General features: G+C 46.9%; 2 protein-coding genes across 2 annotated transcripts in view; both read right to left on the reverse strand.

Moving 5' to 3' along the window:
* The window catches only part of LOC308127576 (BCL-6 corepressor-like), a 21,767-nt gene extending 7,655 nt beyond the window's left edge, over window positions 1-14,112 (reverse strand). Inside the window, exons 1-7 of the mRNA XM_080492707.1 lie at window positions 13,993-14,112; window positions 7,963-11,190; window positions 7,562-7,609; window positions 7,375-7,468; window positions 6,123-6,509; window positions 5,764-5,973; window positions 739-1,097 (exon numbers count right to left, since the gene is read on the reverse strand). Coding sequence (XP_080348833.1) covers window positions 739-1,097; window positions 5,764-5,973; window positions 6,123-6,509; window positions 7,375-7,468; window positions 7,562-7,609; window positions 7,963-11,172 — 4,308 coding nt within the window. The 5' untranslated portion in view covers window positions 11,173-11,190; window positions 13,993-14,112. The remainder of the gene's footprint in view (window positions 1-738; window positions 1,098-5,763; window positions 5,974-6,122; window positions 6,510-7,374; window positions 7,469-7,561; window positions 7,610-7,962; window positions 11,191-13,992) is intronic.
* Window positions 14,113-17,047: 2,935 nt separating this feature from the next.
* Window positions 17,048-19,253, reverse strand: LOC308127928 (mid1-interacting protein 1-B-like). The gene is made up of 2 exons (XM_080493353.1): window positions 18,982-19,253; window positions 17,048-18,659 (listed from the first exon to the last, which is right to left on the reverse strand). The coding sequence occupies exon 2, from the start codon at window positions 18,492-18,494 to the stop codon at window positions 18,009-18,011; it is 486 nt and encodes a 161-aa protein (XP_080349479.1). The 5' UTR covers window positions 18,495-18,659; window positions 18,982-19,253; the 3' UTR covers window positions 17,048-18,008.
* Window positions 19,254-19,708: the final 455 nt, after the last annotated feature.

A 19,708-nucleotide genomic window follows, 5' to 3' on the forward strand; every position in this document is an offset into this window, starting at 1 on the left:
TCCTCCATAACCTTCAATCACTCCGTCCCTCGCTCGCTCCTTCATTTTAATCTGCACCGAATTGAATTACACACACACACACACACACACACACACACACACACACACACACACACACACACACACACACACACACACACACACACACACACACACACACACACACACACACACACACACACACACACACACACACACACACACACACACACACACACACACACACACACACACACACACACACACACACACACACACACACACACACGTCCCTGCTGAGTTCTCCCGGCGAGCTCCAATCAGGACGATAATTGCAGCGATTAACAGACGGAGGGAAACACAGCGAGCTGCAGCGCCGGGACTCAGAGGCGGACTTGGACTCGGAGGGTTTGTGGGTATCTGGACCAGAAGATCGAGACCTAGACTAGGACTCAGATGGTCCTAGAATATCTGAACCAGGAGATTCTGGTTCAGATTTTGACAAACCTTCTGAGTAGATGTCAAAGTCGGAGTCTGAGGACTGATACTGGGATCGGGACTTGTACTGGGACGAGGATGAGGACTTGGACTCAAACTGACGCCATTAATTTTTTTGAATATCAGGACAAGGAAACTGACTGGTTCATTCAACTTTTTGACTTTATATTTGACTTTTTTAACTCAGAGTGAATAACTCGGACTTGGTTTGATTAACTTGGACGAGGTTTCTTCAACTCAGACTCAGTGTGATTATCTTACCTCCTTCCCCCTCTGCTCCTCCTCCTGGTCACTGGCTCCTCTGGAACCCCCCTCGTCATTGGCACCCTCGGATCCGGCTGTGTGCTTCAATTTACAGGGGCGTTTTCCCTTCGGTCTGTCGGGATTGTCGTCGTGGCAACGTTGGGGAAAGGTGGGTGAAGAAGAGTAGGAGGGAGGAAGAGAAGGCAGGGATGGCAGGAAGGTGGCGGCCCGTCGACTCTCCCTCAGCCTCTGATGTTTGTCCTGAAGGCGGGACGAGGCCAACGAGGCCAGAGAAGCCAATGGCGATGGCCGGGGGGCGGAGCCACTGGGTAGACGAGGACGATGGTCAGGGGAGGATTCCGGGGCTGTGTGAAAAACTGAAAGAAGAACGAAGGACGAGTCAGAAAAACTGGAGAACTTCGTCTTCCACGAAGACATCAAATCAAGTCACCGTTTCAATGGACACAATCATGGTCAATTTGAGGACATTTCCTAAAATCACAACGCCAGTGTTTAACACAAGCTGGACGGCACCAGGCTCCGATATGATCCCAACATACCGGCTGAAGAAGCTCCATGAAAGAGACACTAGAGCCTCAAATGAACCAGCTGCAGTCCTCATCATGAAGAACCACCAGAGCAGCACCAAATATCAACCAATAACCTGTCTCTGTACAACATGGAAGCGTCATAGTGGCTCAGATCAACAAGCATATGTCCCAATACCCGAGCAAGAAAGTCCCCGGGGAGGCAAACACCAGCTACTGGCTGACGGAGACAAGAACAGACAGACCAGCCTGTGCATCAATTACCAGAAAGCCACACATGGAAACTGGACTATCTGGAACTTTACAAGATCAGCAAGACACTGAGAGCCTTCACAAAGAACTCCATGGGATTGTGTAAGACGAACCTGGAAGCCAACTCGGAGCTGATTGCACAAGTTAACATGAAGTGCGGCAGACACCGAGGGGAGGCACTGATCAGACTTATGCTGTTCTGCATCGGCCTCCACCCCTCCAGTCTGATGATCACACAGACTGGCAGTGGACACCGATTCCGAAGTGGGGGAACAATCAGCCACCTGCTCTACGTGGACGACACCAAGCTGTTCGCCAAGAACGAGCAAGAAATCGACTCACTGAACCGCACCACCAGGATGTACAGTGCTGACGTAGGGAGGTCATTCAGGTTAGACAAGTGTGGTTGACGAAGAGGATTTCCAGGATAGGGACGAGTACCTTGGGATATGGCAAGCTAATGGAAACCGTGACGAGGTGACAAGGGAGTCAACCACAACCAAATACCTCCTGGTCAGCCGAGGAGATAGAAGATAGGAGGAGCCACAGACATCAAAACAAGTAAGCTCCTCGCCATAGACGGAGGGTTTCTATCCACGAGGTGGAAAGAGGACGGCTCGGGACGACCAGAACATCCAATAAGACATCAGGAAGCGGGTATCAAAGGATGAGCGACGAAGTCACTGCCTCAGACAACTGTACCCTGATGAGAATGAGGAGCAGGTAACAAACGGCCAATTCAGACCTGGCGTTAGCCTGCCTTTTGAGCGATTCTTTGAACTGGAATTTGGATTGTGTCACTTCCTCTACGTCACAGTGATGAGTCATCCAGCTTGCGCTGGACGGTGTCCTCTGCCCAGGCCGCTGTAAGGCACCGTGTCCCTGCAGACCCCCAGGCATGGACGCCAAGAACTGCAAGCACTGATGATGTTCACATATGACGTAGTTTCCTGTGACGCCACCTTTTTATCGCAGTTAAAAAAAGAGTTCCGTCACAGTTCTCAGTGTTTGTGAATAATAATCGTGCCTAGTGGACACTGATGATATTGCAATGGAAGACATGCAAGTCACAAAGTGTAAACATCGAACAAAACAGTTTGGGACTTTCTGATCGTGAATGAAGCGTCATCTGTTCGAAACCATGTTTTCATATTGGGTTGTTGATTTTAATTTTAGCGTTACGTGCCTGAGCTGGCTCGCCAGCGTTTCATGAAGACAACTTGAAAACCGATTTTCTGAATGGAGTTTCTCTCCGTTAATGAAGACCGTGAGAAAGTGAACGTCACACCAGGTGTGACTTCACGTGTGAAGGTTTGACCGCGACGTGGGTTCCGGGAGGCGAAGGAGGAGGAGGGATTTTGTTTCACCTTTTTAGGCGTTACAAAAACATTTTAATGATCTTAAACTTTTCTCCTCATCTTTCTGAGCCGTCGAGCGAGAAATGAGCCGCCAACCGCCGCCGCCGCCGCCGTCTGTCCTTCAGCCGAGAGGAACAAAGAAACACGAAGCCTCCAGCTCGAACGAGCCGGCGAGCGGGCGAGGAAACAGAGTGGGGGAGGGGGGAGAGAGAGAGAGAGAGAGAGAGAGAGAGAGAGAGAGAGAGAGAGAGAAAGAGAGAGAAAGAGAGAGAAAGAGAGCGTGTGCAATGTTTTCCATCGCACACGCCTGCAGGAAGCACACACACACACACACACACACACACACACACACACACACACACACACACACACACACACACACACACACACACACACACACACACACACACACACACACACACACACACACACAGCTGAAACCGGAGAGGCGTGTAAACGCAGCACACACACGGAGCCAGAGGTTGTTTCTGAGAGCCGGCGGGGAGTCACGCCGCTTCCATCTGCTGAATTATTTATTAGGGCGCACACACACACACACACACACACACACACACACACACACACACACACACACACACACACACACACACACACACACACACACACACACACACACACACACACACACACACACACACACACACACACACACACACACACACACACACACACACACACACACACACACGATTCTTCGTGAACGGGATTAACACACACGCCACATAATGAAGGTGTGTGTGTGTGTGTGTGTGTGTGTGTGTGCGTGTGAAGCCACTTAACAGGAATTTATCATTTATGGGAAGCACACGCACACGGATACGAAGCAGTGTGTGTGTGTGTGTGTTTGCGGGCGTGACAGTAAAATCGCTCCTCGTTTCGAACTTGATCGTCATCGTTTTTTTCTCGGTGTGACATCATCCTAATGGGAAATGACAGGCTCCGCCCTCGCACCTGTCGATCACTACGCTTCATCCAGATGTTGTCTTGTTGATTAATCATAGAAAAGGAAATATTCAACTAACAAATTTTGTGAAAATTAGCCTTTGGTTGTATCCATGCAAAACCTAGTGGACATATATGGTACTGCAACTAATTACATTTTCGTTTATAAAACAAAACAATACTGTTAAAAATGTATTATCCTCTTGTTTATCTTCTTCTTTTTTTTTTAACTCATGCATTACATACACTTGTGGCTAACCATGGTATTACAATAACTTTTTATTCACAATGATTGAACTTTACGTTTTGAAGAATAAAATGATCTTTTATCATGAATTTAAATTGTGAGAATTTCACTTTTTTCCCACTTGCAAGTTAACATTTGAGATAGCGAGTAATTAAAAATATTGATTTTCAGCCGAAAATCATCTTAAGATGACCTTTCAAGATGTCTTTTTTGCTCTCTTTAAAAATGTAATGAAAAAAAGATAATTTGCAAATTAAGAGAAAATGAACACAGCTGTTAACCTTGTTAAATCACAGAGTTAAAGTGCTAATCATAAATATGTTCAAATTAGATTTTTAAAAACTAGCATATCGAAATTTCTTTCTTGTAACATTTTTAATTTAATTACAATTGTTGTTTTTCTGATGTGGCCACTCATGGTATTGCATCAAACACGATTTATCCACAAACATTACGTCCTCATTTTAGAAGTTAGTATTTTTGAACACATTTTACACAAACCGATGTATCTTTCACGATATTTCCTTAAACTTGTATTACCGCAAGAAATTATTTTACCCCAAAACACTTTTATACAACAAGCTTAATAAGCTTTGGCTTGATTCACAAAGTTTAGCATGTTTCTTTTTGTAAAACATTTCATTATTGTAAACTTTATTCCCTTGAGACCAAATTGTTTAATGGAAACAATGAGTCTGATTTCAAGAAGTTCCTAGTGGTGGTTCACAGTACTGCAACTGATGTTTTCATTTTATTCACACTGCTTCTTTCTGGCAGAGTGAAACAATTTTTTTAATGACTGACAGGTTTGTTTTTATTGTGGAGACTTTTTTTTTTCCCTCCACGAAACAAGAGCGGGCGTGAAGCTCAGTCAGGGAAAAATGTCGCGTTCAGTCTACGTGACATTAGTGACAAAAAAAAAAAAAAAACAGCTCAAAGAAAAACATTGACGTGTGAGAAAAGGGAGACGCTGGCGGAGGGTTGGAGCTCTGCGACTGATTACTGAGCGAATACTTTGGAAATGAAAGCAGGACGCGGAGCTCGAACACGTCTCGTGTGGCGGCACGTTTAATTGGACTCATTCAGTTTGAGTTAAAGTGAATTTGACTGTTGAGGCGACCTGAAGGGAACATGTGGAGGCAAACGGAGACGGAGGAGGAGGCTGCGAACACATTCCCGCTGCATTACTGCCTGTGTGACAGCTCCATCTGGGAGACGTTAGGCAGCTATTAGCGCGCCACGAGGCCGCGACGGGTTCAAACGCACACGCACAAACGCGCCGCGCCGCCGGGATTCAATCCGCCGGCTCCGGAGATCACGCACAGGAAAAGGAGACGCGACAGAAAAAGGAAGAGAAGGAGGAGGAAGGAGCAGGAGAGGAGGTGGGGGACTGATGACAGCGAGAGAAATTTCATCAGCCGCTGAACCTCCAAAGTAAAAGCTTCCCCAGCTGTGTCCGCCAGGACAACAAACACATGGTTTCACATAAGTCCGTTGACAACGACTCCGAGCCAGATTGCATCAGAAGTTCCACATTATCAAGGAAAAACAACAACATCACTTACAGTAATCTACAATGCGCACATACGAAGCAATCAGCGGATATCCGACACCCAACGTAGCGTCACGCTCAGCGGACCGTAAAGTGACGTTAGCACAGCCGTTATAGTCTTACCTCTCGAAACGCCATCCGTCCTCGGGATCGCAGCGTCGCCCCAGCCTCCATTGAACTCCGGTTTCATGCCGACAGATGAGGCGTCCGCGGAGAGCCTCCGATCGGAGGGCAGCCATTGGCCGATCTCCCCGGGGAGGCGGGGCTTGTTGAGTCGTAGTCCGTTAAGCTCAATGCAAACTTTTAGCTTCTTCACGTCGTCCGCAGTAGAATCTGAAATAAAAATGTTTTTTTATAAATCGGAAAAGTCTCATGGCTGATGATGTCACACAAGATCTGATTGGCAAAGTGAGAAAAGAAGAGGACCCGTGACAGTGTCCTGAGGAATGCCTTGTGTAGCCTTAAACTGGGAAGATTCTCACCATTGGCCGACTTCCTGTTTGCGTTTGCTGTCTGGCCAGTCTCGTCCTTCTCCTCCTCCTTCTCCTCCTCCCTCCCTCGCTTCAGTCGCCCGCTGACGATGCTGCTCTGATGAAATGGTTCCAGGCTGAAGAGGCTTCGCCGGTTTATCGCCGCCGCGGGGTTTGAGCCTGTGAATCCCAATGAGGACGACTGGAACAGACCTCTGGGTGCAGTGAGGAACCTCTGCTGCTGTTGTAGATGGTCTTGTTGTTGCTGCTGCTGTTTTTGTTGATGATCTTGTTGCTGCTGTTGCTCTTGTTTGTGATGATGTTCCTCAGGATCTTCCTCTTCTGAATTTCTCTCTTTGAGGACGAGCAGGTGGCCATGAGATATGGCGGGAACTGAACCTGCGCAGAAGTTTGAAGAAAATCCTCAGACATCCTGAAAGATTTTAATGTTTTGCAGAGCATCACGTTATGTGGAAGTTGGCGTTTAATAAGGTTTCATATTTCACACATTCAGGTTTAGCAGAGCCGCATGTTGAGCAGATCTTTGAACTTGCCAGGTCAAGACATCCACAACAGTTTCAGGTTCAGCAGAGTCATATTTTGCAGATCTTCACCTCTATTTCAGTGGCGCATTCAGCCGAGTTTCACTTCGGGGAAGCGTCACGTTTATCAGGGTATCAAATTCAGCTGAAGAAGTTTATGAAAGTGAGTTTTATAGTTTGATCAATACATCTATCAACGTTAATTTTCATCTCTCTTTTGTTTTTTGTTCTGTTTTAAACTTCCTCTAAATTTTGTTGTTTTTTTTGCTCCTTTGTCGTATTTTCTGGTTCTGCTCCTTTTTTTCTTCTGGGTTTTCTCTCCTGATGGCGTCTGACGCGCACGCCGCTTCCTCGAGAAAATGAGGGCAGCGGTGTGATGGGTGCAGCCAGAGTTCACACACACACACACACACACACACACACACACACACACACACACACACACACACACACACACACACACACACACACACACACACACACACACACACACACACACACACACACACACACACACACACACACACACACACACACACACACCGCACAGGAAAAAAGAGAGACAAAGCGAGAGGCTCTGTGTGAGATCAGTCGAGAGAAGTATGTGTGTGTGTGTGTGTGTGTGTGTGTGTGTGTGTGTGTGTGTGTGTGTGTGTGTGTGTGTGTGTGTGTGTGTGTGCTTGCGCACGTCATCCTGCAGAACGCTCCGGAAATCCTCTTACCTCTCGGAGCCTCGGCGGCGGCTGCAGTGGGAGTCCTTCCTCCTCCTCCTCCTCCTCCTCCTCGCTGGCTCCGCTCCCACCCCTCCTCCTCTCCCTCCTCCCCCCGCCTCTCTCCGTCTCCCCGCTGGCCGCCTGCCAGCTCCTCCTCCTCCTCCTCCTTCTCCTCCTCCTCCTCTCCTCCTCTTACTCCCTCTTTCTCCTTGAGCTCGAGCTCGGAGAAGCGCAGCATCGCACGCTGAGAGAGGAAGAAAGGCGCTGCTCATTATTCTGATCAGCCCATTCATATGAGACAGCAGGGCCCACCTCCACCTCCTGGTGGGCTCAATAGGTCGTTATCAACCACACACCAATGTTAGAGACGACTGGTGCAAGTATTCTCGATAGAAGCTGCAGTACTCAGTGGGAAGGATTTGCAGTTCCACTTGCAGTACAAGAAGCAGCACACTGAAGAATGCAGTAACATGCAGTTCGTAGGATCAATAATAAAAATGGTAGCACTTTGAATAATCATGGTAAAAGTTACAGTACTTGAGTTCTCATTAGTAATATTAGCAGTAATAGCGGCATTAGAAACAGTAAACAGCTCACCTGCAGCGCTTTCTGCTCGCGGCTCAGCTGGCTGGAGTCGGCGTAAAGCTCCGTCGTCACACATTTAATGCGATCGCCCACGTAACCGGATGAGTTTTCGATGCGTTTGGCGAGGCCGCATCGGCGGCCCCGGCCACAGGAGGCGCCGTCGTCATCGTCATCCAGGAGGTCGGGGCTGTGTTGGATGCTGGAGTCCTCCTGCATGTGATCTCCGCAGAGGGAGGATGAGTCTTTGCCGACCAGCGACTCTGGGGTCCTTCTGAAACATCCGCCGCTGGGTGCAGGGAGCGAACAGGTGGGGCGTTCGGAAAAACGGCTTCCAGACATATGGACCGTCAGACTGCGGTTTGTACAGGTCGTTTGTAAATTGCAGTTGTCTCCATTTGCACACTGGGAGTTGACACTCCTGAAGGTTGGAGTCCCGCTGAAGAGCCTCGGTTCACAAGTTGGGGTCTTCAACATGAGGTTCCTGCAACATGATCCCACCTGGTGCCTCCCGGTGAAGCTTTGACTGTTAGCGTCTTCATAGACAGTGGGTGGAGTTCTGGTGCTCTCGACCCCGGGGTTGAAATTGAATGTTGTTGGGAGTTGCGGACTGAAGTCACCACAGTTCAGTGCCTTACTGGTGCACAGCATGGGATTCTTTTTGTTAGCCGGTGCACTCATTGACCCCACAGTGGTAGGGTTGGTGGAACCTCTTGATGAACCTTCTCCACCAGCAGGAATCAATGAGTGGCCATCATCAGGTGGATTGTGTGGAGGTTTCACATTACTTTTGCCAGAAACCTCTGGGTTGGCTTCATGAATTACAGTACTTCCACCACTGACACCATGTGTCACGAGGTTCGGAGCACCTCCAGGTTTATTTTTTCTTGAAAATTGCTGTGGACGTGTTCGGGCACATTGCATTGTCAACTCATCTGGAACATCTGGAAATGGACTAAGTGGCTCCACTTCTGGGACCTCCTGAGTAGCTGAAGGTGGTGAGGAGGAGCTGTGCAATGGGCCAGGCCACTGTTCTGTACCTCGGCCCAGAGGGCTGCCTTTCAGAGGCTCTTTGTCTTGGATGTGGCATCGTACATCAGCTTGCCCAGAGGAGTCACACTTTGGAGGAACATCTTCATCCAGCTCATCATGGACTAGGTCAATGAAAACAACGTCTTCTCTGATGGTAGTGTGGCTTTTCCCAGAAACCTTTGTGGTTTGGTTTGAGGACTTTTCTCTCTCATTACTTGCATGGGAGCTTAGAGGCTCCTGGTTCCTGTATGAGTCGACATTGAAGAACTTATCCTGGTTATTGGACCTGTTCTCAAGATCTTCCTTGTTGTAAATTGGAAGGACAGCTGGGACCATCTCCTGGGAAGTCTGATAAGGATGTACTCCATAAGAGAGGCCGTGTTTTGGTGCAATGTGAGTGGCGTAGAAGCTGCCACCACCAAGTAACATTGGATGGGGGTACATAGGTCCTTTGCCTTGAATGGGCATTTGCTGCAGAGAAATATTCTCAGCGACTGAATATGGGATGTAGCGGCTTGTGTAACCTAAACCAGGTGGGAGGTATGAATCTCCGTACATTTGGCCAGAGGTGCTTCTGTTTTCTGTGCGTTGCTGCTGTTGCAGGTACGATTGGACCTCTTGAGACTCGGATATTGCAGGAGTCACTACTTTGCTGGTTGGTGGGATTTTCTCAGGGTCCACAGAGGGGGCTTGAGACCAAACAACTTTGGACTTTGAAGAAGGTGCCACTACAGGAAGTCGTCCACTTGAGGTAGAACTGGATGCATTTACCGACTCAACTGTTGTGGCAACAGGTGAGCGTGGAGGTTGTTGTCGATGAAGGTTGTCTACATTCTTATTTTTCAGAGATTGCAAAGAACTAGGCACAGCCCACGTGGAGGATGCAGTGCTGATAATTTCTGGACGGTCTAGAGTCTTTTCTGATGTACTGACAGGTGGAGGTAACCCCTCTTTGAGGAGCTGGTCCTGATTGGTGAAGAGTCCATAACGAGATGGTTGCAGGTACCCCAAGTTGGCTAGGGCATCCAGTTTGGCTGGAAATCCATTTGCTTCTAACTCTTTGGCAGACAAATCCAAAGGTTTCTCTCCAGGATTTTTGGCCACTTTTTGAGGTACAGCTCGGTCCAACAGCATCTTCACGGTATTCGGTGATGCACAGGAGTTGGTGTCTTTGGTTTTGTTGCTGCTGGAGTGTTTGGGAGAGCAGCGCCCAGAGCTCACGGAGAAGGCGTGATGCAACGAGGACAAGGAGGTGCTTGTGTACATGGACGTCTGGAGGTCTGCAGTGGTGTTGTTGAGAGGTTGGACTGAGGAAACCGAGCATGGTTGACGGGAAACAGGAGGCGAGTCTAAGACAGCGGTACCAGCTGAACCACCACTGCTGTTTCGGTTCAGTGTATTCTTGCTCAAGGTGGTCTGACTGGACTTCGCTAAACTGCTACCATGTGGTCGCTCGGCACGGTGGCCAGCTTGACTCGAGGGGTCTTGGTGAATTTGAGGACTGGTGCTGAAGGCAGATGGTTCTTGGTGCACCTGAGGACTGAGACCCTGCATGATCTTGTCCTGGCTGTGTGGCAGCGGTGAAAGCACTGCAGCTGAAGTAGCCGGAGACATCCTGATTGGTGGTCCCAGCTGGGAGGGAACGTGAGCCTGGGCGAAAGGAGGCAGGTAGAAAAGTCTGTCCTCCCCAGGTGTGCTGCCTCCGGTTCCAGCAGCACACAAGGACTGATATGCCAGCTGCTGGTGGATGAAGTGCGATGGCTGGGACAGAAAGGAGGCTTTGTACGCCATGTCCAAAAATGGGTACATGGTGGCATCATTGTAAGAGCTGATCCAGGGTAACCTTAGGAAGCCACCGGCGCCATTCAGGCTCAACTCTGCCTGCTTGTCGCCGTGTAACAATCGACGGTCCAACCCTAGGCCACCGTCACTTCCTGCAGCCGGGATCAGCAGAGACTTTGGGGGTGGGTTCTTATAAAGTCCGATGTAGCCATTAGCAGCTTTTTGCCCTTCCAGCAGTGAAATATCCGGTTTGTACAACAGCTCGTAGCCTAGCGGGAGTGAGGCGGAAGGTTCCTGGGGCTTTTCTGCAGACAGTGGGTGGATGGCCGGGTAGAAAACTGCCCCATGGGGGCGCAAGTTTTCTCCCATCAGAGCAGTGCGATCAATGCTGAGAGCAGCTAAGGGATTCATCCTGAAGCCAGTGTCCACCTGGGACAAAGAGAGCCCGAGTTAGGGATTCACACAACACGAGTCACCTCTTCAAAATAATACATCTTGCAAACTGTTTCAATATAAATCAATTAGCTTTTTTTGATTTTGGTGTGACGGTGGAATTCAGAAGACAAAACGATACCACTGCATTGTTTTATGCAACACTCATTTTCCTGTTATTTAAATGCTCTTTATGAATTTTTTTAATATATTTTTTTCTAACTTCTTGGTTGACACAGGACACCTGAAGCGAGTCGTCAAAAAGATGAGAAAAGAGGGATAAGCGAGAGACAGACAGAAAGAGAGCGACAGGTGGGCGTACGGAGAGGTGAAAGCAGCCCAATTGGATTTCCTGTCGCATTGTGTCAACAACCTCTCTGATTGGCTATCAGCGTCAGGAAATGATCCACAGACCAACGGAGACAAAGACGACTCGCCACGTATGAGTCACAATGTAGAACTCGAACAACCTCTCAGGTGCAGAGACATCTCGGCGAGACAACACGGAACGAAAAAACATTCTTCACAGAATTTTTTTTTTCCACATTTAAACAACGTTAATGGCTTTTGAAACATTAATCATTCAGTTCGTTCTCCTTTCAAGTTTGACGTTTTTAATCGCTCAGATTTGAACGGCGGTCCTGAAACGATGTGGCAGCAGAGTTCAGATACGTGCTCCGTACGTACAGTGTGTGCTTTACAGTGAAGTCATTGTTAACGTCAGCGAGAGGAAGTCAATGGAATAAGATGCTTTTCATTTTAGCGTTGAAACAGTTATTTTAATCCGTTTTAACGCACGGTTCTTTAACCGATTCTCCTTTCAGATTTAGGCTTTGAAATGTTAAAAATTTTCAAGGAAGTCATTGGAAATGTTCTCACGCCTTCTGAAATGGGTGATATTAAAAGATGCTCACAGAAATTAAACCTTTCCCCCCCGAGTCTGCTTTTTTTAACATTTTCATTTCAAGGAAAGACAATGGGCTTCTGTGGTGTAGTTGTACATTTTCCTCATTTTAGGTTTATACATTTCAGATTTTAAAGGAAGTCAGTTTTATTCAGGGCTCGTGATGCAGCAGCGACGCTTTCATGCTAAAAATCCTCGGAAAGTCAACCGACTCCGGCGCGCCGTTTACATTACAGCTGCGCTCATTCCAAACCGCACACACACAAGCACTATGTGTGTGTGTGTGTGTGTGTGTGTGTGTGTGTGTGTGTGTGTGCGCTTTATCGCACAGCCGGGGGACTGATAAGGCACGTCGCCTCGTTTCCCGAGGAACTCATAATCCAGCCGAGAGAGAAAACGTATCAGCACCACACACACACACACACACACACACACACACACACACACACACACACACACACACACACACACACACACACACACACACACACACACACACACACACACACACACACACACACACACACACACACACACACACACACACACACACACACACACACACAGAGTAATTGATGGCTGTTAGCGAGCTGGGATTTCAATAACGCTTCTTATCTCCAGACTGCTGAAGGACAGCTGTGTGCGTTCTGGGTTTTGTGTGTTAGTGGGGACGCACAATCAGGTTCAGGTTACGGCAGGCGGTCCTCACAAAGACAGGAAAACCAGCACGTGTCGCCCAGTCCCTCCTCAGGGGACACCAAAACACATTCGCCCCCCCAAAATACAGCTCTGATCGGGCTGACGGCTTCTCTCTGGATATTTTCCAGCTGTTTATTGAAAAACTGGTGAATATGCTCAGTATAATTAACACGACAGAATAAGTGAACAGTCAGAGAGAGGCTCCAATCACGAAGCCAAATCACAAGATAAAATGATGGAAAAAGTGAGTAACTTTAACAGATTCGCAACCATCAAAGTTCGCACTCCTCCGATCTTTAGAGAGTCTGGTGTCGGAATCTGCTTCGACACCCAGCGACTGTTCAAACTTTCTAAAAAACCGATTCAACACATTCGACCAAAACCGAGAGAAAAAGAGTGGAACACGTTTGCGACTCCTCCGATCGGCGAGGGGCGGTGTTGTGCTGAGGTTGAAAAACGACACGGAAATAATTTTGCTAAATATGGCGATCACATACGTAAAGGTTTTACTGGCCCCACAAATCCAAAGCCGATTATTGGACACAAAACTTCAAGTTTATGTCGCCCTCTAGTGGTGGCGACAATGATGACACCAGCAATGTAGGGAGACAAAGGTGATAAAGAAGGAGGAAGCTTGTGTCAGGGCAACCCTGGTTCAATTCCTGACTGACACCAACGGGAAAGTTTTTTAAAAGACGAAATACCAGTTTATTTCTCCAGAGATGTGGTTGATAGTGGAACATGTTGGTCTCATGCTCCACATTTATGGCGATAAAGAACATTTTTTTGATTCTTTGAAAGTCTTTTTGTTTAGTGATCACAACCTAAACATTTACCTTTAAGGTAAATTTTCTGGATCAAACTGACCACCGTGCTTTAGGAAAACAATCCTCTCTGTTTGATAACAACACAGAAAAGTTAGTAAATAAAGCAAAAGGTGGAGAATCTTCACCGTCAATAAACCCAACTCACCTGTGCAGGTAAACAACATCAATTTCACGTATTAATGCATCAAAATGTAGAAAATGGACCATAAATGTAGTAAAGAAGTGACTGAGTGTTGATGTTCTGAGAGCGGCTGCGGTCTGTTTTCACGAGAATCACAAGGATCCATGGAGGAGTGAAAAAAAATAAAAACGTTCAAAGTCTCATAAAAACACCAGTTTGAACTTTGCGGAGTAAAAGCAGAAACTCACCGTGTCCTCGCGCCGCCGCCGCCGCCGCCGTGACCTTTAAATCCGTCGCGGCTCGCGCCCCTTCGCCGCTATTCCCATTAAATCCACAAGTGGAGGAAACGCGCGGATCACGAGCCTCCGATCATCCTCATCGATCCGCCGCGTGCCGTTCTGCACCGGGAGGCGGCGTGGGCGCGCACGTGCACGTCGTCAAACGCACCTCCGCGCGTGCGCGCGTGCTCCGCTCGTCTCCTTCGCAAATGAAAATAAAAAAATAAAAGTCTCCTGAAATTAAAAAAAAAACAAAAAACAAAGAAACGTGCGGCTCCGTGCACGTGCCCGCAGGGAGAGAATAGTGCTTTAATTTAAGCCAAGCGGATGCCGCGCGCACACGCACGCACACCTGTGCACGGCACGCACGCGCCGTCCGGAACCGGGCTGAACTCCCGGTGTGTGCGTGTCTGTGTGTCTGTGTGTGTCCCGGCAGAAGCTCACTCCCCCCGCCCCCCTCCTCCCAGTAAAAAAAAAAAAAAAAGAAGAAAAAAAAAAAAAGAAAAAAAAATCCACGAAACGTCCCTCTGCGAGCGCAGGTAGTCCTGAGGGGCGCGCGCGGCTCGCGGGTGATTTCACCTTTCTTTTTCTTTCTTTTCGGTCCCGTCGCTCCTCCGTCCGTCTGCGGCTGCTCCTCCTCCTCCTCCTCCTCTTTGACGTCCTCCGCGAGCCGCCATCATGTTAAACTAAATTAGCCACCACGTTTCCCGTCGGACCTTTCAGATTAAAACCGCCGAGACGCACTCCGAGAAATGAATAAAAGCAAAAAATTACAGCTCGGTGAACATGGTGAAAAGTCGTTAATCTAATTATATGTATATTTTTTTTGCCTCTTTAAATAAATAATAGATCTTCATCAGTCAGAAAACAAATAAACAAACAAACAAAAAAAGATTTGTGAAAATGAATTTCTGTTTATGAAGTCATGTTACAGAGTTACAATGACAAATGTCAATATTGATCATATTTTTTTTACATGAAAAAACAACCCAAATGATTTTGTCTCCTGTTCAGGGTCGTGAGACTCTGGAGTGCAGGACACACCTGGACAGGTCGCCAGTCTATCACAGGACAAACACTGACACTCACGTTCACACCTCAGGGCAATTTAGGATCACCGATTACCCTCCCAGGCATGTTTTTAGACTGTGGGGGGAACCCTAAACAGACACGTGGAGAACATGCAAACTCCACACAGGAAGGTCCCATTGAACCCAGAAGTTCTCTGAGGCGAGAGCACGAACCACCGTTCCACGGTGACGCGCTAAAACTGTCCTACATTATTCAGATTGCTTTAATTCTGTAGACAGAAACATTTTTTATTTTATTTTTCAGCTGTTTTTTCACAAAACATTTATTTTTGTGGAGAAATTCTAGCCTGGATATTCATTTCCGCAACCGTAATATTTTCTGGATGAAGCATAAAACTAATTTTGTGTTCAAATAAATATCTCACATCTGAGATAATGTCGAAGCTGAAAGGATTAAAATTATTAATTCGATTACAGAATTATTGATCACCGCAAATTGTAACAGATTTAAATGAAAACTGACGCGTTTGTCTCAGACGCTTTTACTTTGAAGGCCAGGTTTCATGACTTCCACTGTTATTTCGGAAGATCGACACATGATGAGGCTCACGAGACAAACATCTGGAGCTGCACAAGTAGTCTAAGAAAATACTTGTACTTCTGCATGTCCACTGACTGCACAGAGTACTACAGACACTCCAGTCATCACCACTACTGAGAGTACTACTACTCAGATTACAAATACTGTAACTGTAACGAAAAATCCCCTCCCGCTACTGTGTTCTCACTCATACCACTCCTCCAAGCTGTGCTGCTTCTGGTTCCACTGCTACCGTCAGTGGCGTCCCTCTTATTTCCACGTACAAGTACTTCAAGTAAAGTTTGTGCTGGTGGAGAAGAGCTTGTCAGGCCGCGGAGCCACAGCGCCCCCAAGTGGATTCACACATAACTGCAGTTCGTCACAGTACAGCAACTTTCATATGAAATCGAAAGGCTTTCACGCGTTCATAATCTACTTTAAAGCAATAAAACCCACAGAATCTTCACAGGAACCTTCTGGCTGTGGCCTCATTACTTATTCAGGAGTTTTAAAAATTCATAAATGACCTTTCAATTTTTCTGATGACTTGAATCTGCAAAATTACTTGTAAAATATCTGAAAAATCATGAATTCTCCTGAGCTGCCGATACAAGGACCGTTAAAATGTCAAAACCTGCTTCTTGAACATCTGATTAACCATCTCGATCAGGGGTCTGCAACCTGTGGCTCCAGGAGCAAATAATTATACCTGAATTAACATTTTATCTTGTTTAGAGTTTATTTACGGACAGTCACTTTCAAAATGACTTTTTAACTCTTGGCTAAAAAGGGCTTTAAAAAGGTTCAACTAAAATGGGTGTAATTAGCCAAAGCCACAATAAATTGGGTAAAAAAATAAAAAAGTTGCTAAAGTGACTTTAAAAATCCTAACATGACCAGGATTTCAAACAGAAAACATTTTAAAAGTGGGGGGAGAAGAACACAGAACTACCCCAGAGAACCAAAATAGTTAAAACTGCTAAAATATCAATTGTCTTTAAAAAAAAAAAAGCTGAAAACTGTCAAATGAGTTCCAAAACCAGAAGCAATATAGTGAAATGTTTATCAGCTTTAACTATAATTGAAACTTCATAAATGCGACATAAGACAGTTTATGTTCACGTCAGAACGTTAGAAGCTGCGTCAGCCTCATTTTAAAGAGTTAAAACGTTTTTGCGGCTCCAGTTAAATCTGATTTTGTGGAAAGTGACACAAAGGTTTCAGAGCTATGGTTAAGTGGCAAATGCTAAAGATTAATGGAAAGCTCTGTAACCTCAACCAAAATCTAAAAAACTTCTAAAAAACTGAGAAACCCTCATAAATATCTTCAAGAACTCTAATAACTAAATACCAAGACCTCCACCAGTGTGACCTGCAGTGGAAGATCTTGACATAAAGACTCGTGTAATCCAACAATGTTCTCATGAAAACTTTTAATTTCAATCACATTACATAGAAAAAAAAAGCAGAACTCTTTACATTTCCACACACAAACCGGAGTCACAGACACGCTCCTGTCGTTTTCATGTTTCGGTTGAAATTCAGCACTTGAAGTTTAACTTTTCGTTTCAAATGTCGACGAGTCAGCGGAGCGTAACGTCCTCCAACGTCCTGCAACCTGGTGGTGTTTGCATAGTTGTAACAGTCGCAGTGTGAAATGAAGGATGTCAAGACAATAACAAACAAACAAAACCTGAACATATGAGTGCAAACCGCTCAGAGAAGAAGTTCCGCAGCTTCCCGTTTCTCCTCCGGGATCACAAACCTGAACTTTCGAGGACACGCTAACGTTTGACACCTGACCTGGCGTCCCACAGGGTTCAGCATCAGGTCCTCTTACAAAGACTGAACAAAACCTTTTTTTTTGTTATCAAATGATTCACTTTTTACAAAAATATTTTAACTTATCCGAGGCAGAAAGCAGTATTTTCTGTTTGAAATGTGCGTCTGAAATGTACCAATGGTTGAAAAGGTACAAAGTCTGTAACAAAGTTTCGGCGAAAATTGAGGGACAAATCCTGTAATACCACTTTGTTCCAGCAGATGGTGCAGCAGGTCACCATTTCTTTTCCCGCATTAACAGGAACAAAGAGGCAGCAGATTCTGAATCCAGTAAGAACTGGTGCCAACTAGTGTACAGGAGTGGTATTACTTCCAAGTTACATCCTGAACCTTTAAATTCAGGCGGTCAAACAAAAAAAGGAATTTGGTGTTGAATTTGGTTAGCGAGTTAGCATGCTCAGTTGACAGACCAAATATTCATACAATTCCAATTAAATCGGGTGTTTCAGATTTTGGTGTGTATGTATTTATTTTGGTTTGTCGTTACCGCGCTCAATAAACGACCAGCATGTTTGTCGGTACCCGGCGAGGCGTCAGTTCCCGCAGCCGATCTCCTCCTTGTAGCGGCTCGTTAGCGTATTCGCTTTGAGCGTCAGTTTAGAGAGAACCATGTGGAGTCCGTGAAGGTGGAAGTGAAACTGTTTCTCCAGATCGTCTCCACCAGGCACCACTGCGTGGGTCACCTCCTCCCCTGCCGCCGCTGCCGCTGCCACCGCCGCCACCGCCGCCGCCTCCCTCTCGCGCCGCCGCTCGTCCCCCTGCAGGACGCCCCACTCGATGTCGTCGCGGATGGACTTGAGAAGGACGTACGAGCCGTACATGTCGCCATCTGGCTGGAGGTACCCGCTAGCGGCGCTGGTGTCGTCAGGCTTCGGATTGTCGCCGTCGGCCAGTGGGACGTCGCGCAGGAGGCTGGGCACCATGACGGTCTGGTCCATGTTGTTGACGGCGCCGATGAAGCGGTTCATGGTGTTGAAGAGCGAGTTCTTCTGGTTGTAGGAGTCTGGGATCTGCATCATGGTGGCAGCGCCAAACTGAGCCACTAAAGCTCCTTACAGGATTACCTAGAGTTCCTGTGACTGACGCCGACTCACAGTATCCGCTCACGGCGAGAGCTTCGTGACCCCGGCGGGAGGGAGGGCGACCCCGCTGCAGGACTCAAGCCAACCGTTTCACCCCAGGATCTGAAATAAACCACAGAAGAAGAAAGTCAAAGAACACAGGACAGGAAGTGATGTCGTGATTAATGATCTAAATTCAAAAGTCGGAACATCCCATCCTCGAGCCTTTCTGCTCAAACTGATGATTTACTGTGCAAATGAACGGAGTCCCGACAGATTCCATTATCGGACACAGCCGTTTATGCGTCCGATAATGGAACTACAGCGAGCCTGTCGGTTACAGTCTTTAAAATCAATGCAGCGTGGGTCAGACAGGCTGCCGGAGAGATCGGACAACGAGTCGGTCACTGCCGCACCCTTTTGCACCGGTTTGCCGCCTTCTTACCGGAGCTTTCCCGGTAAACTCTCCGTGCTGACAGCTGTAGGCTCCCCGCCCCTGCTCACGGATGATTCCGGGGTTCCGTGTGAGGGTCGGCTCGGCTCGGCTCGGCTCTGTTCACGAGGCGGTAAATCGTCGGCGGGGCAGCGAACCGGGGGTAGGTTCACCGAGAGTCGAGGTGGTCGTAACCGGGAGACAGCCGGCACGGAAACGGAGGTTTGAGCCCGGTAATCTGATGGGAGCGAGCAACGGGGCCGAGCTGAGCACCAGGGCTAAACGGGTCAGAGGGGGCGGGGCTACAAATCATCTGCAGCCAATCACAGAGCCTGACGTCACATGGAGCGTTGGAAAAACTTACAAACCCTCACTTAAATTATATATCTCAAACAACATATTTATTTCACATCGTATTCTGCTATATTTTATTACATATGTCTTTGTTGTTTTTGTTATTAAACTTGCTCCTTCCTTTGACATGTGATTGTTTGTAATAAATGTAAAAACAATAAACACAAATAGTTTCACATCACAGGAATATTTTATTTTGTCAAGGAAACACTTCAAAGCGTCATGGTAACAATTAAAACATTAAAGTAAATATTCAAATGTTTCTAAAATATTTCTGCAAACAAAGAACCAATAAATTATTTATATGGCGCCCCCTGGTGGAGAAAAGAATGTATTACTAACGTTAACTGTACAGATGGAAAACAGAACCAATCAGGTTTTTAAC

This window comes from Lipophrys pholis (assembly GCF_963383615.2).
Source record: "Lipophrys pholis genome assembly, chromosome: 23".
NCBI classification, from domain to species: domain Eukaryota; kingdom Metazoa; phylum Chordata; class Actinopteri; order Blenniiformes; family Blenniidae; genus Lipophrys; species Lipophrys pholis.

Coding starts and splice junctions, on each gene's coding strand:
- LOC308127928 (XM_080493353.1), bottom strand. CDS start 18,494: ATGATGCAGATCCCAGACTCCTACAACCAGAAGAACTCGCTCTTCAAC.